The sequence below is a fragment of the Anoplopoma fimbria genome, chromosome 16 (genome assembly GCF_027596085.1).
Source record: "Anoplopoma fimbria isolate UVic2021 breed Golden Eagle Sablefish chromosome 16, Afim_UVic_2022, whole genome shotgun sequence".
Classification (NCBI taxonomy): domain Eukaryota; kingdom Metazoa; phylum Chordata; class Actinopteri; order Perciformes; family Anoplopomatidae; genus Anoplopoma; species Anoplopoma fimbria.
The window spans coordinates 3,749,441-3,774,874 of NC_072464.1; the positions used below are offsets into that span (position 1 = coordinate 3,749,441).

Consider the following 25,434-nt stretch of genomic DNA (forward strand, 5'->3'; position numbering starts at 1 on the left):
TATTTCTATCTGATGAAACCATGCAGCCATGAATAAGTCTTGGGTCTTTATAATTCTTGAATATTTAACTCAGCGTATATATTATATTGCTTACATATAGAGCTGGCAGATGTAGATACCAAAAGACATACGATTATGTCAGGAAGTTTCTTTTTTTTTACTGTCAGTAAATAAAAGACCAAAACCAACCATGTTTTAGTCTGTTTTTCAATACTTTCTTAGCTTTAAGCCCAATGTTTCCTAATCTAGATGTAAATATCTATCAAAGGTCACATACATAATTCATAATAACATTTATTAAAGGCTCAGTAATTGTTCTAAAACAGATGGTCACTGTAGCTTTTAGCTTACTTTACTCAAACAAAAGGAAAAAGTGCATTTGTCAGTGACTAATTTCAGCTGTAAATGAATACAGTACACTATTGGTTCTCTAGTGAGTATCTGTGGCAGCAGGATGGTGTGTGTAGGACTGAGTCAAAAACAAGACAAAAGAAACAGTTCACGGTCACCAGCCTCATCTCTTGTTTAAGGTGAAAGATCTCCGTTTCATACTCTTTGGCAGCACTTATGGCCAAAAGCGGTAATTGCAGGTGCATTTGCTGGCTTTCACTTCCCAGAGATCCAAACTGTTGTCGCATTTTTCCAGGGAATGTGGCCACAATACTGCAAATGCAAAGAGCTTTCATCAGCGGGCCATAGGCTTAATCCCTATTATGTGACCTCACCAGGCAATTTAATGGACCCTTTTTCATGAAAAAGTAAAAAGCTTGAAATTAAATCACAGCATGGTCTGTGCTAACTTTGATTTGTCCAATGAAGTGACATCTGATTTCTATTCAGAGGCACATCTGAAAGAAAGAGATATTCTCTGAGTTGACTAGTTGATAGTGGCCATGTTGGCACTGATGCTAATACAGTACATCCCATAACCTGACTCCTTCACTCATAGGTTGGACAGAAGGAGCAATGGCGCCATCATGTGTAATTCAGGTGTTATTATAGGCATTATTATAAACACCATGTTTGCAGTTTAAATGAAATCTCTCTGTTTAACACAGTTCGTGGGGCTGAAATATGTCAGACTTTTAGTGCCAATGAAGATCAATGTGTCACAGCAGTACAGTTTATACAAGAGAACATATGGTGCTGTAGGAGGAGGTGTAGGGTTCGGATTGGTGATCCTGTTTTCTGTCCATTTTTCTGTTCATGTTATGTATGTATATATAACAACTGTAATAATTGAGTAATTCACCTTAATGCCAAAAATCCTTATCATTTATTTGAGTACTGCAAAAAAGAATTGTGTACATTCATAACATTAAAACTCACAACAAAAGTAAAATTTGTAGAAAAAAATAGTAAATAGTAAAAAGTAATTTTCTTGTATGTCAGTAAACTATGGAAGTGATAATCTAACACTGAGGTTTTTTGCCATATTTCTCTCATAGAGTAGATGTTTGTATATAGGCTGCTAAGAGTCAGTCAGAGTCATTTGCCATACGGAGATAGGACTGTGTCCGGTGCACGGTCTTCCTCCCAGCACCAGCAGCATATCGGGCAGATGCTGGGCGACATCTTCGTCCTCCTCATCCAGCAGGTCCTCCTCTGTGCGGCTCCACTGTTTCCTGAAAGCCTTGTTCTCAAAGGTCATGCAGTTTCCGATCCGCTGTGCGTCCGTCGCCGTCAAGCCCTCTGTGCTGTTGTCCAGATTGGGGGATTGTTCGAGTGTTTTGCTACCGTAGCATCTGTCCGGGCTGAACGTCTCCAGCTCTATAGCTCCCTCTGATCCTAGAAACTCGAGTGGGGCAGGGAAGCACTTGTTCTTGAATGGCCTCAGTTTCCCTCCCAGCAGCCCCGGTTGGAGTCCTGAGCTGGAGCAAGGGCTGCCGGTGTTGGACTTGTAGCTGGGACCCAGCCCAGCACAGCAGTGGTGGATCTTGTCTGGGGGGTTGGAGCCCGGGAGTGTGGCCACCTGCCCCCAGCTCTGAGTGGTGAAGTTGTACCTCCACAGGCAGTTCTTTGGAAAGTTCTGGCTCTCACCTCCCCAAAAATAAGCATACTGTCTTTGTGGACCACAGCCGAGTGTCCCATCAGCCTGGAGGGACCGGACCTGAGGGAAAAAAACAAGAGGTGGTGTCAGCAGGAAGGAACACAAACAATGTCTACTGTGTGAGCTGGTTTTCTGTCTTTTAATGTGTGCAACCTCCAGCTGTGACAGTGATGGGGGGGGGAATCCCCAGATTATACTGAACGCATACTGTGAAAAACGCTCAAGAGGATTTTCTAACTCTTTATGTTGACTCTTTTTTCTACTTTATACACACTGCTTCATACAGACACGTCCTCTCCTCGTGTCACCCTGTGTTAGCGCAGCACAGCCGGGTGGAAGCTGATCCCTGGCTGTTCAGCAGCTGTGGAGGCATCCTCAGTATTACATGAAGGGGGGGGATCCCAACTTCGGCGTCCAGAGATATAGGCCTCCCCGACGCCACTCTCCCACCCGCTGGAGATCCAGGAGCCTGAGCGACGGGGCGCAACCACCGCGATCCTCTTCCACCATGCTGACGCTCCAACCCTTCATCCCCTACCCTACATCCCTTCATCCCACAACCCTTCATCCCCTACCCTACATCCCTTCATCCCCTACCCACATCCCTTCATCATCCCACATCCCTTCATCCCACAACCCTTCATCCCCTACCCTACATCCCTTCATCCCACAACCCTTCATCCCACAACCCTTCATCCCTTCATCCCACGACCCTCATCCCTTCCTACCTCAACCACCTTTCGCTTCTGAAGTCCTTACCTCTTACTCTTATAATCCATTTGAATTTCATATCATTATTAGCGTGGAATATGTTAGTGAAATTAAGTTTTATAAACTGAGTTCAGGAACAAGGACCACATCCCTTCATCCATTACCCTGCATCCCTTCATTACATGACACCATCCCTTCATCCCCTACCCTACATCCCTTCATCCCACGACCCTCATCCCTTCCTACCTCAACCACATTTCGCTTCCGAAGTCTTTACCTCTCAATCTAACATGCAATAAACCATTTGAATCTGGAAAGCAGGAAAGCATTGCAGCATTTTAAGAGAATCTACGGAGGCCCGGTGTGACAATCCCAGGAGTAAACATGACAGTCAACACATGTCGCTTAACGTCGAGCAGTGTCGTTAGCTGTTAACCCAAGGCACAAACCTGACCAGGACAAACTGACGGATGAAATCCTCACCTGTTTTTGAGGGAGCTCCACGTGTGGCTGGTGGAATTCCACTTCCAGAAGTCCCTCTGCTCCCGCAAGCATTTCAAACCTCCAAACAGGTACATGCAGCTCTGGTTGGCCACGGCTGAGTGACTGTGTCTGGGGCCCGGGCCTAATGAGCCCTGCTGAGAACCACTCAGCAGGGACCAAGCCATGGTATCTGTCATGCATACAAACACACACAGGCGTCTACAATGAATGCACATACTGGAGCTGGCTGTCAAGATACTGAACACACAGCCAGTGTGTTGTTCTCTGCAGAAATGCTTTGACGATTAAAAAGGCACCTCCCCTTATAATTTGTACAATACAGTGTATGCTGTGTGTCAAAAGGCAAAAAAAAAAAAATATATCTATGTCTGTTTTGTCATCATTAGAAGTGTTTTGATACCTGACATAGTGTCAACATCAACAAATGAAAAAATCTGAGGATGTGAGTGTTTGAGGGTGGATTGGTCACTTTTGCTCCCTCAATTTATCTGCCAACTCAATTTAACAATACACTGCACAGATGGCTGATAAGAGAGCAGATTTCTGCATCTGATTGTTTTCCATGTGGCTAAGTATACATTTCAGGACAATGGAGGACAATGGAGGAGGAAAAATAAAAATTGACATATTCAGTCAGTGAGCTACGGATCCTGATCGATGAGGTGCAGAGGCATTCCTCAAAACCTCCGGCAGGGAATTTGAACGTGACGAGAAACCATATTTGGTAAAGAATGTCCAATTCTGCCAAAGATGGCATGATTCGAAGCGGGGGGACAAAAGTAAAAAAATAGGATTTATTAACTGCGTTTAGCTTTCAGCGCTGATCGTTGTGAACTGGACTGTTTTTCATGAGGCCTGTCTGCATAGAAAAGAGCCCAATATTGTGCAGAATTTCCGTATATAACCTCATTTAAATACGTGCAGCACAGAAGCACTGACACTCTATTCGCTTGGCAGCGCAGTTAAAGGTGAATTTCAGCCTTTATGAACCAAGTGGTTTCTTTTTATTTGTGCAGGTTTAACAGCTGCAAAATCAGTGTTACCCTTTGGTGAAATCGGCCAAGTGTCAAGTGTTTTATTAAATGGGAATAAAAGCAACTCTAAACTCACCGAAGTCCAAACTCCAGAAGTCGTGCGAGGATCCTTTCATGTCTACGAAGCCTCCGTACACCAGCATTGCAGAGCCGACCACCACAGCACTGTGGGCTTTTCTGTTGGTCGGCATTTGGGTCTGGACACATAAACACACATTACATTACATTTACATTACAGTCATTTAGCAGACGCTTTTATCCAAAGCGACTTACAGGAAGTGTATTCAACATAGGTATTCAAGAGAACTACTAGTCACCAGAAGTCATAAGTGCATCTCCTTTCTTAAACAAGCATCTTAAAGCATAAGCCAGAGCAAAAGTATAGTGCAGAGGCAGATTACTACGAAAACAATAATTGCAACAGACTAATACGAATATAGTAAGTGCTACAAACTACTACGAATAGGATAAGTGCAGTAAACAAATACAAATTCAATAAGTGCAGCGAACTGATACGAATACAGTAAGTGCAACAACTAATACGAGTGCAATAAGTGCTACGAGGAAGGCTCAGGGTAGTACTTCTTGAAGAGGTGAGTTTTCAGCCTGCGCCTAAAGATGGGCAGCAACTCTGCTGTCCTGACACACAAATGTACTCTAAGAGTCAGCTGTTTACTAAGAAACCCCAGGGCTCTATTGTCATTAGCAACCTGTAACTACGCTCATCTTTACTTTATATAATTCATTCACATTTCTCTTGTTTAGGTTCCATGGAGTCTACAGAATCCCAGATGTGATGTGGGCCTTGATTTAGGGGTCTGTCAGTTTTATGAGGCTACACCTGAACACATTCTGCTGCGTTCAAGACAGCCGGGAGCTGACAGTCCTCAAAACTTCTAATTCCTTTTCAGGAACTCTGGACGTTGTCGGAGCTTAAGTTTCTCTCGGTTGAACAATGTGAAATTCAATGCCTGCTTATACACGAAACACAGGAAGTCCTGCTGTCAAATTCTCTTTTAATCTAACTTATTTGCCCTGCAATGTAAAAATGTATATTAGTGATATAAGTCATGCATTAAGCATTTCACGTTCATACCTACAAGTCTGTGCCATTGTGTAGATAAACATGAAAGCACAAATCAAAGAAATGAATGTGCTGCACGTTGCTTTCGTTCACTAGTGCAACACACATACTTCTGTTTCTTTGTTCTTTCTTTATTAAAATGTTGCGTATCATATATTTAAAACAGGATTTAGTCCGTATCGATTGTTGTCAGTAAAAACACTTGGCTTCATATCATGTGTTACTACTTGTAAAGTCTCTCCGTACCTGAAGAGGGCTCGTCTTCTCCTGGCAGTGCATCCACTTCTGTTTTGCTGAAACAAACAAAACAAAGGAAAGTAGAGCTCAGTTTATAAAAGAAGCTACAGATCAATTATATTTTAGATAATGATGGTCAGTTGATGTCAAACAGACAGCTGATTGAGATGTATGAAAATAAAAAGAGGTTTTCATACGTTATAAACACAATTGTAATTTGTGCAAACCAAAAAAAATAAAGGTCTGATAGAAAGACCATACAAAAAAAACAGAAAATACAAACTTCAGGTGAAAACATAGTTTTTCATGCACTGGTCAGATTTGAGATTTTGGGCTGTTTTGCCTCTATAACTTGTCTCCTTTCAGACTAGTAGAAAGAATCCCATCCAAAATACACATTTAGGTGTTTGTTTTACTACTTTGTCTATTTGTGTCTGTAGATTTCTCCTAAATGAACCAAAAGTTACCATTACACAATGCCTCATTTATGTATTTAAACAAAAAAAGAATGGTCCTAATGTAAATAATCAACTGGGAAACATATTTGACTATATTGAATTTAACAATCTATATCTTTAAGGCCATTTTACTCAATGAGTTTTCTCTCAGACTCTCTGAGACTCCTATCATTATTCTGAAGGTTTTTACAGAGGGGGTTGTTCATACATCATTCATAGCTGGATTTATAAAACATTGTGTGTTTTTTTTTTGTGGCTGATGACAGTATTTTCTGATTTATGGAGTGATACAAAGAGATCCAAAATCTCCCTCCAAAATCCTGAAAATCAAAGATTTTGTTCTGGAAATGTATGCAAATAAGTACATATTTATTATGTTAGGGCCTTATTTGGATATTTAAACATACATCTTCAGAAAACTTGTAAATCAGAAAAAAAAAAAAAAAAAAAAAGTGATCTATTGGGGAAGTTTTATGGTGATAACTATCAGTAACACTTTCATCTATACACATGTAGTGTCTCCCCTCATATAAGCTTGCATAACTGCTACATAAACATTCTCTTGAACAGTCTCCTATGTGCAGATTTTGTAACAATGACACTGAATCATCTCACATAATTTGGTTCTGCCCTCCTTTGGAAGTTTTTGGGACCAAAGTGGAAATATGGTTCATACATTGTCTTCTAAAAGCTGAACTGGAAGTGCAGTACTTTTGGTGATTTAAAAAGTATAAATGTTGTGGTGAGCAGGACCATCATTCCATTTCAACACAAACATGAACGCAGAGTGGAGTTGTGTGCATTTTAACTCACTAATAAATAGTAGAAACTCTTTTCCACATGATTAGTATTTGTCAGCTTAATTTATATTATGCTGTTATTACAGTTGCTTTTAACACATCATTTTAACCTCTTTGTTCAAACTTAAAAAGAAAAAATATGTGGAAAAGTTCCCAACAGAGGCGTGGGACTGCAGTCGACATGCAGCAGCACGTTTTGTCTGTCAACCCTGAGTATTTGAAGGCAATAGCCAACATAAGTTGCATCATGCATACGCCTCCACAGTGAAACTCACCAAAGTCAAACACCCAGAGGGGACATCTCAACGTGGTGTATGCAGAATCCAACATGCCTCCAAACACGTACAGGAAGCCCTGCAAAGACAACTGTTGTTACACATATTGTTCATATTAGCAGAGAAACTATATATGATAGTTCTTATTATTTTTATGCCATCTAAAATGAAAAAAGAGTTTGTACCTCATGAGCCACCATAGCATGTTCCTCTAGTTCTTCTGGTGCAGCTTCACCGTTGCAGTTCAACTCTGTCCAATCGTTACATACTAAAACATAGCACACAATTAGATTAGTTTCTTTCGTGCATCATACCTCATATGAAAGACTGTAATAATGATCCCAAGATAACAGTCAAATGGTTGTTTTGATTTCAACAAATCCTTTGTTTTTTGTGGCTATAAAGGAAAGCACTAGAGTAAAGGGACAGTAGCTGTGTATGTGGCCCTTACCTACGCTGTACTTCCAGAAGTCCCTCAGACAGCTGTTGCCTCTTCCTCCCAGGATGTACACATTCCCATCATAGCTGCAGCAGGCGTGCTTGTAGCGGTCACACGGGGACCGGCTGCTCTGGGGGAGCCTAGTCCACAGGCAGGGACTGCTTTGACTCATAGCTGGCACTGGACCATTTTCTAAAAGAAACAACACGTTAGTGTTTAGGCAAGATAATATTCTACGGGATGAAGCAATAGCACTTTCGCAACAAGGTGTTTTTTCTTCTGTCATGCAATGTATGAGTGTTACGGGATTAATCAAAATCAAAAATTTCATTGGAAGGTGTGAAAAAATGAAATATTCCAACTGTAATGACCTGTTGAAATTGAAATAGTGCAGTCTCTGAGCACAACAGAGCGTTTGAAGTAGTTCGTCTTGACGATTAGCTTGACCTATTGATCTATCAGTAAACTAAACTCATAGATAACACCGCGGAGGACACTAGCGAGCAAAACCATGCTAATCTGATAATCACAACAATAAAGCACCTGAGAAGCAGAGCCTGGAAGTAGTTCTGTTTCACGCCGTGGATGGCAAAAAGACGAAAAAAGAAAAGGATGTTTGCCTACTTTATAAAAAAGCAGATGCTCAACAACCATTACAAATCTGAGGACTGAACTGCTACCTTACATCCCAAGTGAGACATCCGAAAAGAGTGGAGCAACTTGAACCTATTCTGACTGCCTACTAAAGACATGGGAAAATATTAAGACTCTACTGAAGGGTAAGACATGGCAGAGGCTGCCGCAGTAACAAAGACAGCACTGGTTGAGACACGTTCGGACAGTACAAGGAGAAATACGTCAGAGTGATCAGAGTGTTTTCATTTTAAAGAAGAGCAGAGAACCCCATCGCTGCTCCTCCAGAACATCCTGTGGCTGAAATCAACCAAACAAGCTCCAGGGGGAATCCCCTTCTGTTCAGCTCGATATAAAGCACGATTATGCTCTGAAAATAACAGGGGCCTTGCAACGTTATGGCTCCCAGAACAGGAACAGAATAAGTACTTATATCAAAGTTATAAATCCAAGTAGCACTGTGTTACTGTGTCAGTTAGGTCAACATGCATATTTGCATCGTGTCGAGTTGAACTTTGGTGAACGTCCGGGAAAATATGGCCTGTGTGACCGAGCCCTGAGGGAGAGGAAGAGACAGGCTCGGTTCCGTCCAGGGTGCAAAAGCATGCATTGCACCCTCAGTTTAAATTTAAATTCATCTTTGAATGATAAAATGCCAACTGCAAGGAGGTAAGAGCACAGACCATGTGGTCATCTCTGTGCTGTGTTCTGTTTGGGTTCATGTATGTGCAATGACCACATGTCAGTCACATCACTGCTCTCATAGTTACTCCTGAGTAACACTGCTGTTGTCCTTCCACATCTGATGACACCTGATATCCTCTCTCCAACTGCTGTAGCCTCCTACAATGACAGAGTGCCACATGGCACGACAAGCCATTGTGTGTTAGCAGGGTAGTGTTGGTTGTTATGGTTGTAGAGAGCTCTTATTAGTGTTCAGCTGGGACTCGGACTCACAGATCACCTGACTGCTGCTATAGGCCCTGGTGTCAGGGGAGACACCCAGAGCCAGAGCAGCAGAGCTCTGGGGACAAGCTCTCTCGTTTATTATACACTTGGCTCCCTTTAGCTACAGTCAGGATGATTTGTTTTTTGTATTTATAAGACCACTTAGGAGGCAGAATTGATATAACAACACTTGTGGCATCATTTAGATCAGTCGTTCCCAAAGATTGGGTCTGGACCCACAGCTGGGCCGCAGGAGATTTTATGAGGGTCGCCAAGTAAATGAGTTTCTTACATCGTCTTTTATTTAGCAAGTACTTCTTGATTTATATCACAGAAAGTGGGTACCCAGAAAAAAACTTTTGGGAATCACTGATTTGGGATTCTGGGAATAATATCAACTTCAGTTGACATTCTAAATTAAATACAAATATTGATATTACTGAATTAGTTGTGGATACAATGGGGTTTCAAGAAAAGTTACATTTCATTATTGATTTTATAAAACGGGAAGCTCAAATCAAGCAGTCTGATTGGTTCATAGCAGAGACTCTGTGAAAAGGACGTGGTCTTCGTGACATCACCCATTGGTTTGTGGACAGCAGTTTTGGCCGTCACCATCTTGGATTATGGCTGTCGCCATGTTGGTTTTTTGCAACCATAGAGGGGAAGTGACCATATTTGGAATGTGGGGGGAGTGACGTAGGGAAGCCGTCTACTGCTCTGGTGGTGGCAGCAACCTGTCAATCACAGTAAACCCTCACTAAATAATGATCTGCTTTATGGTCTGTTTGACTCTAAATGGACCATACTTTACTAAATGAACATCATGCTGTATTGAAGAAGACTTGAAACTAGAGATTGAGACCATAAACTCATGTTTACAATGTTTACTGAGGGAATAGAGCCATTTTCTTATGGACTTTTATACAAACAGGCTTTTAGCAACCAGAGGAGTCACCCCCTGCTGGTCAGTAGAGAGAAAGCAGGTTTAAGGTACTTTTGCATTGGCTTCACACACAGAATCAGAAGTTGCTGCTTGGTTCATTGCCGTGATTTAATACCCACATATCACTGATATGACGTCTACTTCCTTCACTCTGTGATATGTTGTGATTATATCACAGATAAGGGTGATGTCGTCCCTCTGCTTCACATCAGGCCAAACAACAGCCGTGATATGCATGAATGTTAGTTAGAGTCTGATGGTGGCACCTTGCATGGTAGCCTGTCATCAGTGTGTGAATGGGTGAATGATATGTAATATACTACTGATTGTAAGTCGCTTTGGATAAAAGCGTCTGCTAAATGACTGTAATGTAATGTAATGTAATGATATAATCACAATATACCACAGCCTGTGGTGAGCGTTTGCTTTAGTGCAGCACTAGTTGTACACACACACACACACACACACACACACACACACACACACACACACAATACTAGAAAAGCAAAGGTTGCGAAATCTAGAGTTGTTCCCACGAGACCAGTATCTAAAACCTAAAATGCTGGATCAGGTATCAGCCAGTACATGAGTCAATCTGATATCACATTATCATATCATTTATCAGCTCATTTACATAATATAGGAACAACAACACAAGTCACTTTCTACCCGGTCCATACATCCTGAACAACTCTGAACAGAGATGAGAAAGAAGCAAGATGGCTCGCTCCTTAGCTACTTCTACTATCAGCTCCAGAAATCTGTCCAACTAGATAACAACAGAAATTCCAGATGCGTTTTATGCTGTTTATTTAACCAAAAGACTGACAATTAAATACTATACTGGAACAATAAAAGCAGGATGTGATGGATCCTCCTCACCCCTTTGTCAGAATCCTGATGTACAAGTCAACAACCAAATAATGTGGAACCACAGCCATATGCCCATTAGCGATGGTAACAAAAAAAGAACAACACAGGCTAAATGCTCATTTTGGCTCCGACAAGGTCGGTTAATGTTTTGCACTGCAGCATGTCTTTAATGAAAGGCCATTTTAAGAGAAACAATGATGAAGTTGTCGTTGAAATTGGAAACAAACTAGATAACACTCAAATAAATTAACCAAATTTTGGGGTTGCATTTCATTAAATCTTATGGAGGTAAGCTTATTTTATTTTTAAATAAAGACTGTGGATATGTTATTTGATCCATGGCACTGACAGAGCGCAGGGGTAAATAATGCAACATGCACATATGATATGATAATTATAATTTGGATCATTTGCTTGATCTGTAAAATATCTGATATCGATATAAAATGATCAGACATTTAGTGTACTGCATTGTTCCACAAGGACAAAGAGCGAATCGTCACATCTGAGAAGCTGGAACAATCAACATGTTTGGCATTTTACCCCGATAAATGACTTAACGCGATTAATCAACTATCAAAACAGTTACTGGTTAATTCTCTGTCAATCAACTGATAATTAATCCACCAATTGTTGCAGCTCTAAAGTACTCAACTACCTGACTCTAACTAAACTCAGTGATGCAATACTATCCAGGCAGTTGCTCTTTGTTGCATTTGACCTTAAAAAAGAAAAACCCACAAGTGATTTACGTAAGAGGAAGAAATGATGATGACTCACTTCAGCAGCCTTTTACAGCATTCATGAAGATTCCAAGACGAGGTTAAATATTTTAGCTCTTTGTGTTTCATTATCCACAGTAATTTTCCACTCCACAATATCTACACCCGGGGAACTGAACTTTTCCAGTGACACAAGAGCCTTGAGCTGCTGCAAAGTTCGCTCCTCTACTACATCTTATCAGAGTGTCACATGAGCAAACGGCTCCGAGGTCGTGGCATTGATGTGACACACCTCCCTCTGCCTTGTTAAACACCTGATTGTTACTTATGTATAAAGAGCGATGTGGTCAGTAAAACAAACAAAATCACTTTTCTGTACAGCTATTTTGTTTTTAAATGTCCCACTGAAAATAAATAAAGGCAAGATAAGAAATTATTAAATACATTAGAATATCAAATATACATTATCCTCAGTCATGGAAGAGGGATGTAGTTTGTGTTGTTTTATTGACAAATATTATTTTAGAATTATATTGGAAGTCATTTCTAATATTTTTGCTCTCCTGCATGAAGTTGATTAAGTGTCAAAAAGTGTCTAATCTTTTGGTCTTTCTCTCTCTCTCTGTGTGTGTAATAATAATATAGTTCAGTAAATGTTTCTAAAACCTGGCAAATAGTGTTGAAAAAGCTTTGTTTTCACCCTGATATATCAGTAAGTAGTTTATATCTTTCAATAAGTTTTCAGCTTTTAATCATAAAGGAATGTATCCGAACTGAGTACTTGACACATGTCGGTTCATTAGATATAATAATAATAATAATAATAATAATAATAATAATAATAATCATTATCTATGTAGCACATTTCATATGTAGCTCAAAGTGCTGTACATATAAAAACAAATAAAAACAGACAAAAAATGAATAAAAGTGGTAGGAGGAAAGCGTGCATTTTGAACATACATTTTAAGCGTTGATTCATTCTACAGATGAATCAAAACTGGAACACATTTTACATATAATATCAGGGCAACTCAGATAAAAAATTGGCTCAGATTATTTAATTCCTTTGGAGTAGATGCTTGGGAAGAGAGGAAAGATTCATTCATAAGTAGGGTGTGGTTGTGGCGTAGTGGAGAGCAAGGTAGTTCTCCAATCAGACGGTCGGTGGTTCGATACCCGGCTTCGGCAGTCGATGTGTCCTTGGGCAAGACACTTAACCCCAAGTTGCTCCTGAAGGCTTGCCATCGGTGTGGACTGGATGTTGCATGAATGTTAGTTAGAGTCTGATGGTGGCACCTTGCATGGTAGCCTGTCATCAGTGTGTGAATGGGTGAATGATATGTAATATACTACTGACTGTAAGTCGCTTTGGATAAAAGCGTCTGCTAAATGACTGTAATGTAATGTAAAAGTAGGGCTATCTTTGTTTTTTTACTTTGCACTATCTTTGACTAGAAACAACTGTATCATATTCTGTGGTAGGATACTCACCAGACCTCCTCTTGCTTTAATGGAACTCCAACAGCAGAATGTCAACAGAGAGGCTCACCGCCGGGTTCAGGATGCTGGAAATGATGAGGAAAGGTCGGAAGAGTCAGTGTCTGTAGCGGGGTGTGTCCCCAGTGTTAGCCTGTTAGGAGATCACTGCAGACGAGTCACCGACAAACTCACGGTTCATCTCAGTTCACCACACCGGGAGGAAGCAGCTCGCTGGCTGGCGTCAGAAAGAGAAAAAAAAAAAAAATTACTTTAATGTTCTTATTTCTAAAATATCCAAAGTATTTGCGTGTTTTGTTAAGATATTAACAGCACATTTACACCTACTGTGATCCTTAAAACTCCTAGCTAAGCTAACATTTTGAACATTAGTTTAACGTGTCGGGTAAACTGGATTACTCCAACACACATGCGTTCATCGTCCTTAAAAGGAGCTAGTCCTTAAAAGGAGTGTGACGTAGCTGTGAGTCACTGGCATAACGACCGATAACAACTACTCCGGGAGGAATGCGACCCGTTAAACACGACCCGTTAAATGCCAAACACGTATTTAAACGTTTTTAAATGAATAAAAATGTACGTAACTTTACAGTGGTAACGTAAAGTATCACTCTGACTAATTAAAGCGCAAACATTGTCACGTTGGTAACGTTACGTTACGTTAAAGTTCAAGAAGAGGAAACGAGGAGATGAACTTTTTTTTCTTTTAGAGCTTCCTTTGCAGATAACCTAGTAAGGTTATCCGATGCAGATAAGACTTAGGACAGTCTGTGTGTCAGTGCCGAACTGCTTTTATCCTGAAGAAAAAAGAGTGTGACGGCGTTTCATGCGTGAAGAAAGTTGCTGTCATCAATAATTTGTTACTTACGAGATCCTAACTGTTTCTCACGGCCTGACTGTCGTCTCTGTAAACGGGCTTTTGCTGCATTCAGGGTCTCCTCGTAAACTGTGACTTCTTGCTTGGAAAGTCCTGAAAACGTAAACATTCCATATGTGTCCCAAGTTTATCTCCTTTTGCAGTGCTTTTTTTTTTTGTAAAGTTTTGTTTATGTATTTTTTTTGGACAAAATACATGGTAAACATATAACAAATACGTAAACAGATAATGCCAGGCCAATACAGCTGATTCTGATTCTGAAACAGATCAGTGACAGAAATCATAAATTGGTTCATAAAAATGACAAGAGATAAGATAAGATAAGATAAGATAAGAGAATCCTTTATTAGTCCCGCAGCGGGGACATTTGCAGGCTTACAGCAGCGTAGGGTAAAGTGCACACAAGAGACATAGTAAAAGAAAGACAAGATAAAAATGAAATAAAAAAACAAGTATTATAAATAAGCAATAAAAAACTTATTAAAGCTATAATTGCACAGTGTATTGTATTGCACGTGTCACGTGTCATGTGGTCTGCTGGGAGCAGAGCTGGTTGTGCAACCTGACAGCAGCAGGAAGGAAGGACCTGCGGTACCTCTCCTTCACACACCGGGGGTGAAGCAGCCGGTGGCTGAAGGAGCTGCACAGAGCTGCCAGGGTGTCCTGCATGGGGTGGGAGGTGTTGTTCATCAGGGATGACAGCTTGGCCATCACCCTCCTGTCTCCCACCACCTCCACCGTATCCAGTGGACACCCCAGCACACTGCTGGCCTTCCTGACAAGTTTATTCAGTCTCTTCTTGTCAGCTGCTGAGATGCTGCTGCTCCAGCAGACCACTGCATAAAAGATGGCTGATGCCACCACAGAGTCAAAGAAGGTCCTCAGGAGTGCTCCCTGCACTCCAAAGGACCTCAGTCTCCTCAGCAGATACAGTCTGCTCTGACCCTTTTTATACAGTGAATTTGTATGATTAGTCCAGTCCAGTTTATTGTTCAAGTGAACACCCAGGTACTTATAAGATTTCACAATCTCAATGTCCTGTCCCTGGATGTTCACTGGTTCCGGAGGACAGTGTTTACCCCGGCAGAAGTCCACCACCAGCTCTTTGGTTTTACCAGAGTTGATCTGGAGGCGGTTCCGCCGGCACCATCCTATGAAGTCCTGGTTCAGTTCTCTGTATTCCCTCTCATCACCGGCGGAGATGAGGCCGACGATTGCAGAGTCATCAGAGAACTTTTGCAGGTGGCAGGTAGCAGAGTTGTATTTGAAGTCTGATGTGTAGATGGAGAAGAGGAATGGAGCCAGAACGGTTCCTTGTGGGGCCCCCGTGCTGCAGGACACCCGATCTGACTCACACTCCCGTATCCTCACATACTGTGGACGGTTGGTGAGGTAGTCCAGGATCCACGCAGTGAGGTGGTGGTCCACCCCGGTCTGCTCCAGCTTGTCCCTCAGAAGCAAAGGCTGGATGGTGTTGAAGGCACTGGAGAAGTCGAAGAACATGACTCTCACAGTGCTTCCAGCCTTTTCCAGGTGAGAAAGGCATCTTTGTAGCAGGTAGATGACAGCGTCATCCACCCCGATGCTTCAAGGTTTGCTAGCATTTCTAGTTTTATAACATATGATTGATGCAATGTATTGTTTTAATTCATTTTCAAAAATTAAAAAGGATGGTTTGTGATTGGAAAAGTTAGATTTCTGTATATTTTGCAAGTAATAAGCTTCAATTCATCATATAATATTGATTTGCTGCAATCTGGAGCCAGATGACAAAATTAGCAGTCCACATCAATCTCCATTTTATATATTTTTTAGAAATATCTTGGATGGATAAATGAGATGAACCATTTAAAAAGTTATTTCCTTAACCTTTTAGGTTACACCGCAGGTGTTATTCACCCAGAATATAATAGTTCAATTTATAACATGATTTATATGCAATTCAATTCAATTCAGTTTATTTTGTATAGCCCAGAATCACAAATTACAAATTTGCCTCAGAGGGCTTTACAATCTGTACACATGAGACATCCTCTGTCCCGGAACCCTCACACAGGAAAAACTCCCCTAAACCTTTTAACAAGGAGAAAAAAGGAAGAACCCTCTGGGAGAACGACAGAGGAGGGATCCTTCTCCCAGGATGGACAGAATGCAATAGATGTCATGTGTACAGAATGAACAGCATAACAGAGATACAACACATTCAATGCATATGACATAAATTATTCATATAATAAGAGTAGTAAGCAGAGTAACAAAGGGGAAAAAAATTAAGACCAATTATAATAACAGCAGCAATTATTATAGTAGAATTATAATTATGGTACTGTATATAAAGTATACAGTACCATGCTACTGCTAATACCACAATTGAGCCTGATAGTGACACTAGTCTCAATTATCAACAGTTTTTTTTATCAACGCTGAGCTAATTGAAAAAAATATATATTTATTTTTAAACAAAAAAAAAGCGATATTCAATAACAATTTTTTTTTTTTAACCCAATATAATATTTTTGTGTGTGTTGTTTAACACCGCAGAGTCAACATGGCAGGCAGCAGGTACATTAAGAGACACTGTTGAGAAAAAAATAATAGTGTCCTCTGTTCATAGATGAGACAACGCAATTGACTTAAGCCTTAAACCAATAAAAATGTTTACTTTATTCATAGTAGTATGAAAATCGGGAGAAACATGTTTTTTTTGCAATCATGGTTACAATGAAGCATGAGAAGTCCCAGTATTTCCATCAGTAAGTGAAGGCAGCTCCAGTGCACCCATCAGGAGGAGGAGCAAGTGTGTGAAAGGAAGGGTGTTGGTTGAGCTCCATGTGGGGAGGATGTGTGGCTCAGCTCTGTCAGGGACAGCTGGGCCCGTTCATTACCACATGACAGCCCGTCTATCGTGCTAGTTTTGTGACTGTCGACTGCTTTGCTGTCACAGCTTGGACTTTGGACAACTGTAAGAAATGTGATTATTTTATGGTTGAAAAGCAATATGTTTCTGACCTTGTACTGGGACTATGTGGCCTATAAATGTTAACATTTTACTACATTGTTACGGCACAAGACACAAATCTACATGTAGCAGTTTTTCAGAGGGGCATCAGGGTCAATGTCATTCGAAAAATTCAAATATTCTCAAATATTCAAAAAAAAGTTGTCAGTCTCCTTACTATGACTTCTACATCAAATGAACACGTACACTATAAAAGCCGAGTTAACAAATACTACAGTTTAGTCAGAGAGACTTCAGTTTAGACAGAGATTTCAAAACCCTCAAGAATTAGTTTGTTGTCCGCAACAGATTTCAATTGGCCGCTAATTCAAGCAAATTGTTTTTCTATGCATGGGAAAAAGAGTGAGTATAATTGCCTACAGTTTGTTCTAAAATACTGGCTCATGGCTCTCTGATCAAAACTGATGAGTTGATTCTTTCATCGTTTGTGCCATCACACGATAAATTATCTGTACATTTATCAAAATCTGTCAGTCATATTAAGATTACGTCATGCCACCGTGTCATGTCATGTCACCTTGACATGGTGTTAAGTACGGTGAGGAGGTACAATTTCTTGTGTTTTACTGAGCTACCGCAGTTTCTTTCATTGTTACAGCAGGGTTTGGTTGTCTTATGTCTATGATTTAAGATCAAAGGGGGATTATCTGTTTAAAGTACATGTAACACATTGCTACACATATATATATATTTACTGCATGTCTTTCTTATGTGTACTACAGTGTATTAACTTTTCCCTGTAAACCTTCAGGTAATGTTGAAAAGGGAATCTTAAAAGCTCAGTGTGACACACAACAGCATTCGGTTAGAAAACACTGACATTCTTGTATAGCACACTAGCAGTAGGTGTCCACAAAAAAGTAGAACAAAACAGAGATCAGTATATACGAGACCACAGACTGTATAAGAAGAGGACATAGTCAGCAAGAACCCATTGGTTTGTGGACTACGATTTTAAACCTTACCTGCAATGAAAACATATACACTATAGATAGATGGATTTTCAATTACAGTTACTTACTGTAGCAACAAATACTTAGAGTAACGTGAGAAAAAGAAGAAACTAGCTGTACACAAAAATTACAACAACTAAGGAAACCGATTACCTGCTACTCTATGAAGTCTAGTTATTCAATAATTATGAAATTACATCAACTGAAAACTATTTATACAACAAATCATTTTGTGGAGAAATCCACAGTTCGGTGGCAAACAGTGAGCTACACATCTGCTGTAAAGTAATTTGTGCTAACTGATGCTTAAAATAAATTTCCTTCTATGTTCTCAAATATGGCAAAATAAGTGAACAGTGGAATTCTAATTGCCTTGTAATTACTATATTACATTTGCATGTCAGTTTGTCATCCATCATCATGCCCCAAACTCTCTTTTAATGAACTCCATCTATAGGCAGTGAAACGTTTTTGGTCAGCAAAAAACATAAAGTTAGTTTAGTTTAAATTTTGGACAACTTATTTTCATCAATATTTTAGCTTAAAGATTTACTTTGACATTGCATTCTGCTAAAACTTTTAAATCAAATCTTGAAATAAAAAATGGTGTCATCCGCAAACATTGACGTGTCTAAACTGTAATATGTTTATTGAGTTGAATACTCATATTCACATCAAAACATGAATTGTTACAACAAAATACAGTACCAGTCAAAAGTTTGGACACATCTTCTCATTCAATGGTTTTTCTTTATTTTTGTTTTTATTTTTTTCTATATTGTAGATTAATATTGAAGACATCCAAACTATGAAGAAACACATATGGTTTTATGTGGTAAACAAACAAATGCTCAACAAACCAGAATATGTTTTATATTTTAGATTCTTCAAAGTAGTTGAATGAGAAGGTGTGTCCAATCTTTTGACTGGTACTGTAGGTAAACAAATTACACAAAAATGTAAGTTTTTGGATAAACACATATCATTTAAGAAAGCACGGTTCTTAAACATAATAGGAAAGCAAAGATGTTTTGTAAAATACTTTAATATACATCCATGAAATTCTGAATTTTCTTACATTTGCACAATACAGAGGGCGAATAAATTAGCTGTGAATATGTTTCATAAATAGATATGTAAAACCACAGGCTTACGTATTTCCAAATGCCAAGAATTAGCTGTGCCCCATTAATGAGGAGTAGAAAAACTGTGTGGAACTGAAAGAGCGGAAAACACACAACACTAGTTTACATCAGGGCCCAGGTCTGTAGTAACCACTGATTTCACCTGCTACATCAGAATAGAGAATAAGTATAACAAAGAATACATAAACTTATTTTAAAAAGATAAGAGCATTGTGCTCTGTTAGATGGTTTGACCACGGTGAAACATTGGTTCTCACATTTTTTGTCATTTGACACAACTCTGTGTATCATCAGATAAATGTTGAATGTCACATAAAGACGATACATTTGTATTCAGTTGTATATTATATAAGCCCTCTGAGGCAAATTTGTAATTTGTGATTCTGGGCTATACAAAATAAACTGAATTGAAATATTCCACTGTTCAGCGCAAACTGAAGTAATCTTCAGTCTGCATATGGACATTTGGCAATCCACATCAACAGCATTACATATTATGTCTGAATTATTGATAAGACATGTAGAGAAGAGGTCAGTAAATGTGTTGATCAAGGAAAATGGGCCCAACATGCTTTCTGACAGAACGCACGGAGGAAAGTTGGTTCAAATGCTATATGAATAAATTAAGGGAAAGGAGGGCCTTCAACATCATATAACCCGGTGCGTTAGTTATTTATTGTTGGTAATACTAGGGAGGATATTTTGGCACCCCTGCTCTTGCCAAAGGTTTTTAAAGTAGATTAGAACAGGACCTGTAGTGCACATCTCCAGTCTGCAGAGTGCAGTGTGTGTTCACACTGTTGACTCATGGCTGCTGTCTTCAGTAGTGCCGGGGCCGTGGATGTTCATACTGAAAGTCCAAAGTCTGTGATTTGCAGGTCCTGATCTCACAGCTGGGTGATCTTTCTTATGTCCTTACCCTTCTCTTCGTTGTTGCCATTGTCATCAAACTCAAAGGCATTGTTGTCCACAGCGTGTCCCTTCTTTGTTTCTAATTCATCTTCACCAGCTTCCAGGGACGGAGCCTCAGTGTCGGCATCAGCTGAGCCACGGCCATATAACCTTTTATATGCCTGGTAGGCTGTAAAGGGAAAAAAAAAACATGGATTCAGAAATGTGATCAGCCATCTTGACATGTATCTTTCAAAAAAGGACAAGAAAAAGGAACTGGACTCCACCGAATAAGTCCTTTTTCTGATTTTTTTTCTTTCATCTAGGGCTTGTCCTGTTCTCGTTAAACCAGTTTTTGCAAGAGCCACTGTTGTTGAAAGTTACATGATATAATAATGAGTATAGGAATGTCGTGACAATGCGTGTTGGATTTTCACTCAGCAGGCAGCTGTTCTTGCCCTGTGTGAAACCAAAAGTAAACGCTGAGTTCTTTTGGTGGTAGATGACTGTAAAATGCAGAATTGTTTGAAAAACTGTCTACATACTCACTACGAACAGATCCGGCATATAAATGCAGAATCCATTTGTAAGCAGCGGGACGAGATTTTGATATTGAAAGCCTTCTGGTTTCCATTTGCAGTCAGAGTATCATTCACCAATCGCATTTGAGCAGGCTTTTGTTGAACGGAATGGAATTGGCTGAAGTGTTATCTGGGAACCCACTACCTATTATTGATGATGATTTAGTTTTATGTTGGTTTAAAATTAGCTCGTAAACTGGCTACTCGTAAAACAACTGCTCGTACACGTCATCTTTGAACTCCAACTCAAGTTGGGCATTTCTCAACCTGCTAATCCAACTGTTAATAATGAGCAGCGCACAGAAAAGTCTTGGCCAAGTTATCTGCTGCCTGCACCAGAAAACTCAAAAAGTATAGAACCTTGTCCCTAGAGGCTTATCGGACCGACAGCTGTTGAGTTCCGAGATTTTTGAGTAAGTATCTGCCTGCTTAACACTCACATCCCACAGATATGACTGCCGCCACCAGCTGGAAGATGCTGTAGATGAGGGGGAACGAAAACATGACCTCCAACTCAGCAGGACTGAAGGACAGCTGGACAATGGTGCTACACAGCTGGGAGTTCTGGAAACCTGTCTCCAATGCTATGGTGCGACATCTAAAAAAGCAGGGAATGATAAGTCAGGTTATTAGTTCATATGTTTGTTGATGCACAAGCTATCTTATTTATAAAGCTGAATTAAACAAAATTAAGCTGTATTAAACTATGATATATATATATATATATATATATATATATATATATATATATATAAATACTATGTTGTCACCCTACCTGTTCCAGGGTTGACCCGTGAAGCGGGCCATGAAGAACCCCAGGCCAAAACCAATGAAAGGGTAGATGGTTCCAATAATCCATAGGGCGGGAGCAATGGTCCAGGAAGACTGGTAGAGAATACCTCCAACCACAGCTATGATGATAATCAGACAAAAGCCGGCAATGGATCCTACCTGTGCACAGCAGATACACAGACAGTCAAAGGATTTAAATTGAATAAAGCCATATATGTATTTGTCACAACAAATACTTTGATCAATAATTATATGAGTGATATTCATGTGTCACTCTCTTGCATAAAACATTCACATAAAATCCTACCTTTAGGATCTTTTTCGCCGCCTCGGGCCACCTGCGTTTAACATACATTCCCAGAGCAATTGGGATAAGAAGGGACACCAGAGTGATACCTGAGTATACACAGAATTCAAATCATCACATAAATATAGGGTTATTATAAACCAGTAAAGGGCTTTGGTTGGTACAAAACTACAATACAACAGAACGTTTTTAAAATAAACCATGTCTACAATTTGTATATACATAAACATTTCTAGCAATCAGCTTCAAGCTGCTTACTTACCAATACTGTCGTATGGGATCTGGATGGTGCTGGTAGAAGTCCAGGCGGAGGTGTAAATGAGCAGGCATAGAGGCATCATCCCCAAGGCCAGGATAGAGGAACATGCGGTCATGCTGATACTAAGGAGAGATTATATGGACAGTCTGTTTGTCAAACACGCTTCTTTAATAACAAAATATCGTTCAAGCAGCACATGTGAAGTAAGCTGTAATTATTCAACTGTTGCTGTGACGATCTCCTAATCAAACTTACATCCCACTTTGGGGATTTGCTCGTGGGGGTTAATTTGGGCCCAGTCTTTAGCCCATATTGTACACAGTACACTACCTTATGAGGACAAAAAAGGGGACCTGGGACCTAAATGTTATCCTGTCACTGACCCATGTTGTTATCCTATCGCTGACCCATGTTGTTATCCTCCTATCACTAACCCATGTTTTTATCCCATCACTAACCCATGTTGTTATCCCATCACTAACCCATGTTGTTATCCCATCACTAACCCATGTTGTTATCCCATCACTAACCCATGTTGTTATCCTATCACTAACCCATGTTGTTTTCCCATCACTAAACCATGTTATCCCATCACTAACCCATGTTGTTTTCCCATCACTAAACCATGTTATTCCATGACTAACCCATGTTTTAATACCATCACTAACCCATGTTATCCTATCACTAACCTATGTTTTTATACTATGACTAACCCATGTTTAGAACACTATATGCATAAAATATAAAGTCATTTTTTTGTATTTTTTATGTCAACTTTGGGATCTGCATTTGCTTGTATCACAGACCCTGTAACATCCATCCTTATAGCACTACTTTTTGTGCAGTCTGAGCCACTCTCTGCCACAAATATTTGCATGTGAACTATAGAGTAAAAATTGATTACAGTATTTTTTAATCAATACAGTATCTCATATGCACAAATGTATCTATATTTTGTTACAACCCTAATAAAAATGAAAATATTTTAACTTGTGATCAGTAAAAACTCAGATATCACATTGGTTGTCTACTTTATGTTTCCATAAAGTGGGAGAAATGCCTCCATAATCTCTAGAAACATGGTGAAACTATAATTGTGTTGGGTTGGAAAGATAAAAAAACAACAACTTAGATCAAGAATCAGTTTCTCTTGCCAGACTGTTAAGCCATTAACAAAAAATACATCCATGCGTGAGGTGGACAGCTTTTTCAAATAGTTTGACAGCGTTCAGTCATCCAAACAACACACCGTTGATTATCATTATCCTATCAGACCTTCCAACTAGCCAGCTTGCCCAGCTGGTTTCTTACCTTAGGTCCATGTCTCCATCCAGCCAGTAGCAGATAATGTTGGAGCCAGAGCCCCCAGGACAGCAGCCCATGATGATTATGACGACGGCCTGCACAGGCAGCACACCGAAGATCAGTGACAAGGCAAAGGCTGTGAAAGGCATGATGCCGAACTGGCAAAGGAAGCCGATGACGATGCCCCAGGGTCTTCTGATGTGGCCCCACAGCTTTTTGGCATCCACATTGCAGCCCATGGAGAACATGACCATAGCGAGCATTACAGTGAGCACAACGCTCAACACCAAGCTCAGGATGTCATTGAAGTTACTGGGAGGAACAAGGCAGTTTGCGCCCGAACACACTGTGGAAAGAAGGTCGCAACCAGCGGGAACCGCAGTCGTCGCCATGGATATGGACATTGTGGACAATGTAATGGGAGAAGAAGAAAATAGACAGTGACTCCCAATCTGAAAAGAGAAGACTGGATGAGAGCTGGTTACTCTTAGATTCCACGAGACTACTCCAGTTTTTCCTTCTCCGATATCCAAGAAGATGAGGGCACCAGTGACAAGACTGTCCAGCCTCCGTCTCTTTATGCCAGCCCCACTACAGCCAAATACAATTGGGAGGGAAAATCAGCTGGATAAAATCAAAAATTAACCAATACTTAATGTTTTTATGGGTTCAGTGTTCAGAAGCACATGCATATAAAAAGGAAATCATTCTGAAATGTGAAATGTCATTGCACTGTGGTTCCAACTTTAACTGCCCTTTGGCCTCTTTAAACTTTATTGGGCGGCTCTGCTATGCAGCATCATCATCCTTCAATGACACTAGGGAGGGATGATGCTTGCAGTCCTCAAAGAAAGGCACACCCTGTAAGTACAAGGTAGTATTTGCTCAGTGCCAATAAAAATAACCCCTCTTGGAATAACCCTAATCCTTTATTTAACCTTTTTTTTTAAACCTTAAATCACTCAGGGTATGAAATAAAGATTTTATGACATTGTTTAATACAATAGAGTCTTAAATGTCAAAAGAAAACCAAGACTCAATTGATCCAAATCCAAGTTTAAATATGAAACACAAATTCAATGACAAAGTGCTCTGTAACACAATATTAGGTTTATAACTTTCCTGGCAAACTTTAAGTATAAGGAGCATTTCAAAACAATTGCAAAATAGTTATAGAAAAATATTGCAATGCCCCAGAGATGTCTCTCATACAGGAAGGTCCATCAGGGCAGAGCTGTTAATATGTCTGTGTGGGAGACATTGATGGAGTTCGATGGAAGACACTTAAAAGCAACTGTTGCCCAGGTGATTTACCAGTCACTGCTTATATATCTTTTTTAAACACACTGTGTATATATAGAGAGAGATAGAGAGAGAGAGAGAGAGAGAGAGAAAGACCCTATTCTCCACTCAGATAGACATTACTCGACTATATTCATACATTGATAATAGTAGTTTGCTGCTATATTAATGTTTAAAATGTTAAATACATACCCACCCTGATTCAATATTGTAAAGCAATACAATATAAAAAGTTCGAAGTAGGAGTAAATATATTATATAGTCACTTTACGTCAACATGCCAAGTGTGCAAACAATAAAAAGTGTGATTCAGATCACAATGATTTACAGCTGACGCTCATTTGCTGTGGCTTTAAGTACTTAAGTTTGCCCATGAAATCAAGGAGTGCCCAAGAGTTCCAAAACAAAAGTTTGCTACAGGACAGGAAATAAACTGCTCTCTTGTTCATTTTTTGTTTTTTCTTACCTTCCGAATCCAACTGAAGAGTCTGTGTCTGCCTCCGTCTGGAACGGATAATGATTAATTGTAAAGTAAAAAGTAAAGTTGTGGTCTAACTGTAGAGTCTACTGTAAAGTTAAAGGACAACCAGTTACACCACCTGAAGAACGTGTTATATATTATACTGAAAATAAATGAGCCACTATAGCTGCATATTTAAAACAATGGTGTGTGCTGGAGTCTGAACAATAAAAGCACTGGGACATTTCTTCACCAATAAGTTGCATTTTGTGGATACATTTTTAGACTTCTGTGCAATAAAATGGAGTAGATAGAATAAAATGAAGAAT

At 39.8% G+C, this 25,434-nt stretch overlaps 2 protein-coding genes across 6 annotated transcripts; both read right to left on the reverse strand.

The window, feature by feature from the left end:
- Positions 1 to 1,741: 1,741 nt before the first annotated feature.
- On the reverse strand, positions 1,742 to 14,174 carry si:dkey-3d4.3 (actin-fragmin kinase). Of its 5 annotated transcripts, none has more exons than XM_054615316.1 (9): positions 14,083 to 14,174; positions 13,209 to 13,431; positions 7,605 to 7,784; positions 7,339 to 7,421; positions 7,154 to 7,232; positions 5,630 to 5,676; positions 4,376 to 4,496; positions 3,245 to 3,434; positions 1,742 to 2,110 (listed from the first exon to the last, which is right to left on the reverse strand). In XM_054615316.1, exons 3-9 carry the CDS (start codon positions 7,762 to 7,764, stop codon positions 1,834 to 1,836), a joined length of 957 nt encoding a protein of 318 aa, XP_054471291.1. In that variant the 5' UTR covers positions 7,765 to 7,784; positions 13,209 to 13,431; positions 14,083 to 14,174; the 3' UTR covers positions 1,742 to 1,833. The 5 variants fall into 5 exon arrangements, with proteins under 5 accessions (XP_054471291.1, XP_054471293.1, XP_054471288.1 ...); XM_054615318.1 differs by having other exon boundaries at positions 13,209 to 13,282; positions 14,083 to 14,101; XM_054615313.1 differs by lacking the exon at positions 14,083 to 14,174 and adding an exon at positions 13,542 to 13,664.
- A 5,921-nt stretch (positions 14,175 to 20,095) lies between these two features.
- On the reverse strand, positions 20,096 to 23,762 carry slc10a2 (solute carrier family 10 member 2). Its single transcript, XM_054615920.1, has 6 exons — positions 23,350 to 23,762; positions 22,042 to 22,160; positions 21,780 to 21,868; positions 21,456 to 21,631; positions 21,121 to 21,278; positions 20,096 to 20,289 (listed from the first exon to the last, which is right to left on the reverse strand). The coding sequence occupies exons 1-6, from the start codon at positions 23,745 to 23,747 to the stop codon at positions 20,096 to 20,098; spliced, it is 1,134 nt and encodes a 377-aa protein (XP_054471895.1). The 5' UTR covers positions 23,748 to 23,762.
- Positions 23,763 to 25,434: the final 1,672 nt, after the last annotated feature.

What these genes read in the sequence shown, in the direction of transcription:
- si:dkey-3d4.3 (XM_054615316.1), bottom strand. Translation starts at nt 7,764, where the DNA reads ATGAGTCAAAGCAGTCCCTGCCTGTGGACTAGGCTCCCCCAGAGCAGC. An exon ending in CCTCTGGGTGTTTGACTTTG is followed by an intron (nt 5,677 to 7,153) that starts GTGAGTTTCACT and finishes TGTTTGTTTCAG; the next exon opens with CAAAACAGAAGTGGATGCAC. An exon ending in TGGAGCTCCCTCAAAAACAG is followed by an intron (nt 2,111 to 3,244) that starts GTGAGGATTTCA and finishes TTTTTCCCTCAG; the next exon opens with GTCCGGTCCCTCCAGGCTGA.
- slc10a2 (XM_054615920.1), bottom strand. Translation starts at nt 23,747, where the DNA reads ATGTCCATATCCATGGCGACGACTGCGGTTCCCGCTGGTTGCGACCTT. An exon ending in GATGGAGACATGGACCTAAG is followed by an intron (nt 22,161 to 23,349) that starts GTAAGAAACCAG and finishes ATCTCTCCTTAG; the next exon opens with TATCAGCATGACCGCATGTT. An exon ending in GATCCCATACGACAGTATTG is followed by an intron (nt 21,869 to 22,041) that starts GTAAGTAAGCAG and finishes GTGTATACTCAG; the next exon opens with GTATCACTCTGGTGTCCCTT.